General features: G+C 27.0%; 1 protein-coding gene across 1 annotated transcript; it reads left to right on the forward strand.

Annotated features, from left to right (window-relative positions):
- Positions 1 to 6126: 6126 nt before the first annotated feature.
- On the forward strand, positions 6127 to 6927 carry LOC113866320 (AT-hook motif nuclear-localized protein 29-like). Its single transcript, XM_027501202.1, has one exon. It carries the CDS (start codon positions 6127 to 6129, stop codon positions 6925 to 6927), a length of 801 nt encoding a protein of 266 aa, XP_027357003.1.
- The last annotated feature ends 4141 nt before the right edge of the window (positions 6928 to 11068 follow it).

Consider the following 11068-nt stretch of genomic DNA (forward strand, 5'->3'; position numbering starts at 1 on the left):
GTGTTGGATTTTTATTTTATTTTGGGCCTTTGAAAAATAATGCATTAACCATGTTGAACCAGCTGGCATGGCACAAAACCCTCCTGCCCTGATTCTTTCCCGTAAGCCTCATTTTTCTTTTTCTTTTATTCATAAAATATGTTCTCCCCGTTTGGCATGGCAGCCAGATGGAAGAGAAGCAGGAAGTTTGGCATCGCAGCCAGATAAGCAGGAAATCATCCATTTAGTCGTAAATAGTCATGTTCATCTTGAGTTATTGTTAACAGTATCACTGTTCTTTTCTCCGAACTTTGCTTGAGCTATCATTTTCTCTTGCCTGCATCTTTTATTTTGGAAAAATAAATAAAAATTGAATTTGGTTTTAGTGAAAGTTCGACTTCCATTTCAATAATTTGCACAAAAGTTAGTATTAAAAGTTGACACAAATTACTGAGTAAAATTCTAATTTTCATTGAAGAATAATATGAGTACCTAAAATCTGAAAACATGTTTTTGTCCTTTTAGAAAAGATTGAGATTCATTTATTTTTCTTTCATGTTCATTATTTAATATTGACTAATGCTGGACAAAATTATGACAGTAAGCACTCTTTAAACAATCATGAAAATGTCTTTTGGCTTGTTGGATTATCTGATTTTTCTTCCTTGTTTTCCTTTGCTCTAGTCTGCTAAACAGTTATGCTAGGATTGTTCAGTTTTGCTGCCGTTCCGTTTCGGGAGGACTATGTGTAGTGGCTTTTTCAATATATTTTTCTTATTCTTATCTTATTTTTCCTCTGTATCAAGGTATTTTTTTTTTTGGGTAATGATATGAGGTGCTTGACCCTTGTGCAAGAATACTTGGAAGCCTTAAACATGCTTGTGTCCTGTATTTTATGCTTGGGAAGCACTTTCTGATGCTGTAAAATTTACACTTTTCAGTGTTATAGGGTATACTCGCAAAGGAAACATGATACATGCTCTAAGGGACCCACTGCCAGGAAAATTTTTTTTTTTTTTCTTCTTTCAACAAACGTTTGAATGGATAATCTTTTTATCAGTGTTTCACTCTCTGGGTTATAAAAACTTTCTCATTACTACATGTTATTGTGCATATTTGAGTGATCATAGAGTAATTAAGCAACAACCATGATATACATCAGCATACCAGCTTGTAATTAGCATTTTATTACAAATTTTAATTCTTAAATGCTAGGATATGTTAAATATTTTTTCTTTATTATGAAACATTTTTTTATTGTTATTTAATATCTACTTTTATATTTTGAAAATTTTTAAAATTGTTAATTTTCTTGTGATAATTTTTTTTCTCCTTTAAAATCTCATATTTCAATTACTTGTAGACAAATAAATAATGGATACACTCCTTTAAACAAATACGCCTTTATTTAGTTAGGGTGCTTTGAAAATATAGATTAAATAAGTGTTTATTTAATAAACTGAAAAGGGATTTATTCTGATAAATTATGTTAAGAAGTTTATTGAAATGAACTAAAATAGGTATATGATATCTATAACTAATTTTTATAAGTTCTTCCAAATGCCAACCTTTAAACAATACATTATGTTTTTAATAAATCTTTTTAACTTGTTAATTACTTAATATAAAAATTAATAAATAAAATATTAAATTCATAATTTAATTCTTATACTTGACATATTTTTTAAATTGGTGCTACACAAAAAGAAAGTTACAATTTAGTTTTTAAATAAGTAAATATTTTTAAATTAGCCATTATCATTTAAAATTTGATGAGACATTGGATGGAAGAGACAAAATGTAAAATAAATGATTTGTATAAGAACTAAATTATACATTTTAATTATAAAATATTTGTGAATAAGTGTTTATTATAATGACCAAATTTGTATTCAACAAGAGATTAAATAAATAAATTTTAATTTAAAAAATGAAATACTGAATAAAAACATCACAAAATTTAAAAAATCTAATTTTTTTTAAAAGATAAAAGTATACAATAAGAACATGTTAATTTTTAAAAATTAAATAACTAAATATAATAAAATTTTATTGAAAGGAGAAACATTTACTACATATTTATTATAACCAAACGTGTAACTATAAATTAAAAAAATGACTTGTTTAGGAAAAAAAAAAAAGAGATATTAATACAAAACATAAATTTATAAGATTAGAGAAACCAATAATTATGTTGATTGGCTTGTTAAGTTTGGGGCATATTCCTCCTTTGTCCTTGTATTCTTCCCTTTGCCTTGATACTTCTGCTTCTTGTTTTTTCAAGCCTTAGTATTTATTGTTTGGATTGATTAGCCCCACCTCTAGTAAAAATAAAAATAAAAACTTATTTTTAACAAACATATAGATGATATAATTTCATATTTCAAAAGACAGTAAATATTTTTTTTTATAAATATTCTATAATAATTAGTGTATAGTAAAAATATTAACTCTGATATTTTATTCATTTATTTGAAAGTATGATAAAATATAAAATGTTAACTTTATCCTCTAAGACTAAAATTAAAAAATTAATTATAATAAAATTTCATTGAAAGAAAAAAAATATTTATTATATTTTTATAATTTGAATACAATGAATGAATTTTTTTAATAAAAAAATATTCTTAAACTCATTTAAAATAATTAAAATTAACAAAATCTTATAAAATAAAGTAGATTTGTATGAGAATTGAGATTATTAATATCTTATAAAATAAAGTAGATTTGTTTGTTAGTAAAAAAAATAAATACATTCTTAAGAGAAAGTTAAATTATAACATAAGTTTGTCAAATTTATAAATTAATTTTTATAGTTAAAAATTTTATATTTTAGTTTTTATATAAGTTTGTTTTATGCTTTACTTCAAGTGTGTAGGTAGAAACTAATTAAAAAATATTTATACATATAGACATTAAATTGTAACTGTTTTTTAGGGATTAAATTAACAAATATTAAATATAAAGATTAAATTTATAATTTAAATTAAATAAAAATATATTTAATATTACATCTTAATATAAGTGATAAAATTTTAAGTAATTGAAAAATAGTTATCTATAATTCTTCAAATATAATAGACAGTTGAATCTCTTACAAATTAATTTCTAATTGTGTATAAAAAATATTTAAAAATTACACTAATAACCTCTGCAAATAATACTTCAGTTAAAATACACAAAAATCTGTAAAATGAGATATATTTATCATCCGAATGAATGAAAAACTGATTTATATTTTTTATGAAAATTATTCAACTGTATAAAAATGTTATGATGAAATATAATAACAACTACAATCTAATGATTGAACTTAGTTTTAATCAAAATTTTAAATTTTATTTTTACTTTTAATTTAACACTTATTCAATTGAATTTATTTACCTTAATTAAAAATAAAAAACATTGCACAAAATTTGCACAAAGGTGGATAAAATTGTTAACTGAGTTAAGTTAAAAATTAAAAAAAAAAATATTTTGATGAGAAACAAACATAATTATTCATTTACAATTCTCATTATATTTCATTGTTCTTTTTTATATCATTAAGTATTTTTGTTAATAAAAAATGCTTAAAAGTACAAATTTTGTACATATGTAAAAGTTATGAAAACAGAATTACATAATTTCTATCAATTAATTATTGTTTTTAAATTTTAGTTCTTTAAAGTTTTACACTCATTTTGTCTCCAAACAAACTTTGGATTAGTGATGACGCTCCTGTTAGGATGATACTATGCCTAACCTTAGAATCAATGAGTGAGTGTTTTAGTGAAAATACCTAACTCAACTCGCCAGTGGACTACTATTTTATCTTTAGTTTTAATTTGGTCAGTGAGTTAACTAACTATCTGGGGTACTACTTAAAAAATCAATTATCCATAGGTAGAGACATTTTCAGTTTCTACATTAATTTATAATTTCTTCTCCAATAATGTTAACATTAAAAGAAACTGTATCATGAGGTTGCATATCTTTTGTAGCAGTTTTTTTAGAGTATAGTATTTTTTATTAGATACAATTTTGTTAGAGCTGAATAGTATTATTACTATAAACAAAAATAAAATAAAATTATAAGTATTTAATATAGTTGTAAGAATTTTTTATTATCATTAAAATATTTTTATTAGTCTATATTTTTAAAAATAAATTTAAGTATTAAAAATATATTTTTATTAAAAATTTTATTATTAATTGTATTTTTAACATAATATATTTTAAATATAATTTATTAAAATTACTAGGTTATATATATATATATATAGAAAAATTACTAGTTCTCATGAATTGCAAAATGCAAATATAAAATGTTCTATATTTTAAGGCGCGTGAGATCTAATCGTCGGTTTTGTTCTATATTTTATTCATATAAAGTATAAACAACAATAATCAATAGTAATATATATATATATATATATATATATATATATATATATATATATTCGTGGTATGTGCTACGTAAATGTATAAAAATTATTCTCTTACATGAAAACGTCCACCGATCAGGGATGCTTTAATTAGAAAGAAACTTTTATATATTATATTTATATTTTATTTTTTCTATTACGTTACAGTCACATTTTTTATAAAAGAATATTTATTTTTTCTTATAATAATTGTTATGATTTTATTAGAAAAGATTAAAAAAAGAGAAAAAGAACAATATAACAGAAAAAATAAAAATGAGTTATAAAAAATATTATAATTATAACATTACTTTATTATTGTAGAAACAAATAAAAAATGAAATATTTAATAAAATAATAACATCTTGTTAGTTTTAATTACACTATTTATTAACTATTGTAGAAGCAACATAAAAATTTTAATTTAACATATCTATTGTCTATTGCCATTTTAAACTCATTATTATTGAAATTTGTCAAAATATTTTCTTATTAGATAAGTTGAGAGACTAATATCTTGAAATATGATAAAGAGTACCGTAAAGAGTGATATTTTTCACAGCATTTTTGTTCATATACATAAATTAAGAAACCAAGCTCAAAACTATATTTTCAATGGATCTAGATCCCTTCTGCATAGACCAATTCATGTTAATGGTTATTGTCATGAATCCATCATACATAATTTTTAGCATGAAACACTCAACATGTATAAATTTTTGGGTATGGAGCAATACTCTAAACATGTGTTTGGTTTGAAATTAATTAAATCACTTTCTAATTAATTTTAATTTTTGAAAACTGAAACCCAATATATTAAGAATTATATATAAGTTATTATTTTAGAAAAAAATCCTTAAAAATTCCTATACTTAATGTAATTAATGCTTGGTTTGAATCAATATATTTTATATGTTTGAGGAATTGAATTGCAAAAGAACTTAAGTTGTAACGCGCTGTGGAATGAGAGTGAGGAAAGGAGGGCATTCCGTGGGTGGAATAGAACAACTTTTGTCTTTGGTAATGGTAATTTGTTTGGTTCTTTTCCATTCCACCATTTCTTCCTCAAAACCCTGAGTCCCTAGCAGTTTCATTCCTTATCTTCAGCTCAGTTTTGCGATGCTTTGACAACTCCATCAAAATAAATTGCCACACTCAGATTTTAATTTGCCAATTTGTCACATAAATTTCATTTAGAGGACCCTCTTAGCCTTAGATTTCATCAACTAGAAAGCAATAAATTATATAGAGCATTGGATATATTATATATATATTTTGAGCAATTCCGTTGTTGTCGGTGCTGGGTCTTATGTTCTTTTGCCTGCAACACCAAGACGGTTATTTTCCTCTTGGAGTCAAGCTATCTATCATCAAACTTCGCAGGTAATTAAATTAATTAAATCATGCTCTATATTCTACTCTAAATTAAGTTTGATCTGCAACATGCCTAAAGGCGTCAATAATATTAATCTTTTAATTTGAATACTTTTTATCAAACAGATTAGATTTCGATTGGACTTGGTGGCTTGGAGCAAGCAAAGTTGTGCCCTGGTGTGTATGTGTGGGACACCATATATAAAATCAAATTTTACTCACAAAACACATAATAGAATATAGTAGTACCTAGCTAAGCTAGGCACATACATAAGTATATATAAATTGGACTGAGTATTGATTATGATGAGTGTTGGGTTTGGATCTGAACTTGTCAACAGATCCATGAGTGACAAGTGATGAAGTGATGGCTTCTTACAACAACAACATTGAAGGAAACAAAGCTCAATTAGGTGGTTTTGTTCCACAACTGTTTATGACACCAAACCTACACCTTCAAACCCCTAACGCTCAGCACTCCGATGACGACGCAGGTGGACCCTCCTCCACGCGCCGCCCTCGTGGCCGTCCTCCGGGATCCAAGAACAAGCCCAAGCCACCCATCATCGTAACGCGTGACAGCCCCAACACGCTCCGCACACACGTGTTGGAGGTCTCGGCCGGAGCTGACGTGGCGGAGAGTCTGTCAACTTACGCGCGGCGCCGAGGGAGGGGCGTGTGCGTGCTCAGCGGCACCGGCACGGTGACCAACGTCGGGCTCCGTCAACCGGGAGGGTGCGTCGTGACGCTTCAGGGAAGATTCGAGATTATTTCCATAACGGGGACGGTGCTTCCGCCGCCGGCGCCTCCAGGCTCCGACGGGTTGTCGATTTATTTGTCGGGGGCGCAGGGACAGGTGGTCGGCGGCGGCGTGGTGGCCCCTTTGGTGGCTTCGGGTCCCGTGGTTTTAATAGCTGCTTCATTTGCCAACGCCATGTTTGAAAGGTTACCCTTGCCCTTCCATGATGATGATCATGAGCATGATAATGATCATGATGATGATCAACTCCATCATCATGCGGCAACATCGCAGTCTTCTGGCGTCACGGGAACTGGACAGGTGGCAGAAGGAAGGAACTACCCTTTCTCATCTTCGGTTCAGGGTGACCTATTTGGATGGGGTAGAACTGCATCTGCAACTGCCCAACCCAAACCTCATCCTTTTTAATTATTAATTATGTATGAACATTAGTGATGAGGGTTTAATATACATGCATTAATCTTATGTGTGGAGCAACACATGATTTTAAATTAAACATGTAAATTATGTAGGTGAGTAATTTGGCTTCTTTGCAATATCTGTATTACTCTAATTAATTTGCTTTTCAGTGTTAATATATGCCCTCGCTGATCAAGCTAGCCAGCTAGTTTATTAATAAACAAAAATAGCAAAGAAATCAGCATGTATATAAATATTGGAACTTTGGTAGTGGATCATATATTATAATGTTGAACGATGAACACCAAGACCCACAACACCGCTGGTTGTCTATTGAAGCAAATAATTAGTGGCTTCTTCATCATATATGGTACATAATAAAGTTTAATTGTATATTATACAATTATTTATCGTTGTTTTGATTCACTTTAGACACCTCAATTCTTGTAAGCACGAATTATAATATTGTTTAGGACCATGCCCTACGCTAGCGGCCGGATGTTATTAGCACCCTTGTTCAGTTGAGTTGTATCTTCAGATCAGAAACCACCGATGTGGATCTGTTAACCTCTTTTCTCATGTGCCTTATGTGCAAAAGTACCTTGGAGAGAACAAACACAGACAAAAGCCTGTTTCTTCTAGCGCAGAAAACGTAACCCTAGTTTCTGCTAACGCTATTCTCAACATTGGGAACCGATGCAGAACTTCAAACATTGCTTTTTTCCTACTCCCAACTAGTAAAAGTTTGCTGACCAAATCAAGCGTTACACTTACAACAATTAATTTGCTTCTGATTAGCTACTATAGACCAGAAGAAAGAAGTTCTTTTTATATATATATATATATGTTTTTTTTAATATTTTCTCCACTATATGCTCGTCTTTAATATCATTTGTCTGTGCTTGTTTTTCCAAGAGAAACGCAAATTGAGCAAGCCACAAGAACTGAATGAAGAAGCCAAGTAACTTTCAGAACCAGTGACATTGAAACTTGAAATTATAAAAATATTTTTTGAGCTCATAAACAAAAATAAAATGAGAATGCTAATATATGTCTTTTAAACACTAAAATTAAAAGTGAAAAGAATTATATAGAGAATTTTTGTTTGTATGTTACCATCAAACTCTCATACTTCTAGTATCATTCAACCTTAACTTTCAATAAAAAGATTGTCTATTGATTCCAAAATAAAAGTATTCTTGGAACTGGGAATGCATCCCTTTTTGTTTCTTTAAACTGGTAGGTTCATGTCCAGAAATAAGTGAGCTTTAGTATAATATATAATACATGTTTTTATTGATTTAAGGAAGTTAAATTTAAGTATTTAAAATAATACATTTTTGTTATATATATATATATATTAAAAATATAATAAATAATTTTAAAAAAATTCCTATTATTTTTTTTAAACAAAGGTTGGTACATATTTTCGCTCTCTCTCTCTATATATATAGACCCTATTGATGTCCTTTGTTCAGTGTCACAATATAATTTATAATTTATCTGGATAAGATTTTCTCGCTTTTTAACATGTGCTGAGTAGAGCATACATAAACAATAGACCCACACAGACAATTCATAATTACAAACTACTCCATAGCTGACCAGATCATGTGTTAATTTTGGCTTTGGTTTCCACTGATAGAATACAAAAAATGAAAAATAGGAAACTAAAAAGTGATCATGACATGCAAAGACACTACAAACTCAACAGTTTGGGAATGTTCATTATTGGCTGTGTTGATTTTAACCATTTCCGGGAAACACTCAAATTGTATATTTCTTGTGTTTGGTCATTATGGTGTCTCAATTTGTCAGGTTGGTCTTTGTCTTTGATACACATGTACACGTGAAAAACGTGAATATTGTTAATTAAGTTGTAATTATTTATTCTCTTTTTAGCATGAAAGTATTGACATTTTTATTTGAGTTTCTTTTTTAATAACCGACAAACAGGACTTCCCAAATTAATCTGGGGTTATGATCAATTTATATAATGATACAAATTTTAATAGTAAGTTTTTAGAAAGTTTGAACAATATATAAAATTCAACCCTTATGCAAATGCTGAACTGATCATTAGGATTAATTTGTGTTGTGCTACCAAATATAGTACTTTTCCAATGGTATTGCAATATTGCTACCTGATCTAGACTAGTTCATAACGCTTACCAGAAAATTTACTTGGGATATATATGCATGGAAGAGAAAAATGGAGAAGAAATAATTTTTAATTTAAAAAATTATATATTATTTATAATAATATACATATTTAATACATTAAATTTATATTAATTAATTTATTTTATTTTAAAAAATATTAATTTTAAATATATTATTTATTTAAGATAAAAATTTTGCAATCTCCTCTCTTTCTCTCCAAAATTTTCATTCTCAACAATCCCTTTAGTTCTAACCTATCATAATATGCAAAAATGATATTATTATAATGCTATTTATTATATCAATTTTGTTAATTTGTGCAATAGTGTACATAATAAAATGTTGTATATAATATATTTTTATTGAAAATCACATAATTAAATGTAATTCAATGCAGTAATAAATATTATATTATTGTATATGTTAAAAATTATTATTATATTCTGTAAATATATAATGATTTTATCATCTGTTAATTAGTTTAAAATTTATTAAAATTTAAATATAAACTTACATGATCGCATATCATGTCTTTTTGTTTGAACAGGTTGACAATAATATTTTCATGTTAAATAGAAATAAATGTTAATAATATATTTTTTAATTTTGTCATCCTAAACTTTTAAAGTTAAACTGAAGTAATTAAAAAAAATTATTAAAAAATATTAATTATATTTTTAATATAATAGTTTTTCTATAAATATTCTTTATTCTCTTAATTTGAACTCTAAGAACTGAAACTATCATTTTTATATATTTTATTACTAAGTAAACTTTATGGATAAATAAAAATAAGTTTGACAATTTTAAATTTAATAGAATATTTTTTTTTAGACCATATGTACCATTTTTTGGAAGCAATCATGTTTGAGATAAATAAGACTATTATAGCATATAAGTAGCAAAGTTTTTCTTCAAAGTATTTAACACATTTTTATTTATTGGAACTCAAACTTGAGATCACCAGTTAAGGTGGAATAATCTCCTGCTTAATGGTACATGTTAATCTATTTAAAATATATTGCTTTTATTTTTTTTATTCAATTATATATTTTTTTAGTTTATTTAGAGACTTAAAATTACAAATAAGTTTAAGAATATTATTTTATTTCAAAGTAAGTTTTTCAATTTATTTAAAAGACTTTATTATTACATGTGTTTTTAAATAGGTTTTCAACTTATATTAGATTTTTAAAAACATCAAGTCATATCTTAAAAAAAATTCTTATATTAAATAATAAGGTTAGAGTTGGATCTTAGATATTAGAACAGGTCTTATAAATTTTAGTATAAGCCAATTCATTTCAATTTTTAACTTTATATAAATCTCAAAAAATAATTTAAAAGTCCATAATTTTTCATAATAATAAATTATACTAAATAGAATGTTGTTATTATTATTATTATTATTATTATTATTATTGCAAGCAAATGTCTCTGGCATATAATACTATTATAGGTGTGTTTGAATAAATATTTATTTTAATGATAACGAATGTCTTAATTTAACAATAAAACTAATCAAAGTAAGCTAAAAATAATTTATTTTGTTAAATTATAGTGACAAGCTGATTTTTTCATAAATTATTTACAAAACTCTTCTTAGGTGTCTTTAAGAAGCTTTGTGTAAGTTGTAACATTTGGGAGTTAATAAGATGCTAACTAACTATTTTATATGATTTAATAGACTATGATTAGTTTGATTTTCTTTTCAAAACCTAGGAGCAAGAATTGGGACTTGGGAGAGGGATGACACTTTAATTATGCAGGTTGCAGGAATCCAATGCTGCTCCTTGTGAACAGATGTCCCCTGGCTCTTCCACTCAAGCTATCAAAGGGAACAAATTATGAGCTTGATTAGCAAAAGCCCAGCCTTGTTCCAATTGAGAAAGCTCAAATACTTAACTACCATCCCACTGATGGTTGACTTTCGTTCAGCCAATAGTATGCATATTGAAATAGACAGACTTTATGCAACTTACGGGAT

The sequence above is a fragment of the Abrus precatorius genome, unplaced genomic scaffold (genome assembly GCF_003935025.1).
Source record: "Abrus precatorius isolate BTA unplaced genomic scaffold, Abrus_2018 Scaffold4, whole genome shotgun sequence".
NCBI classification, from domain to species: domain Eukaryota; kingdom Viridiplantae; phylum Streptophyta; class Magnoliopsida; order Fabales; family Fabaceae; genus Abrus; species Abrus precatorius.

What these genes read in the sequence shown, in the direction of transcription:
- LOC113866320 (XM_027501202.1), top strand. Translation starts at nt 6,127, where the DNA reads ATGGCTTCTTACAACAACAACATTGAAGGAAACAAAGCTCAATTAGGT.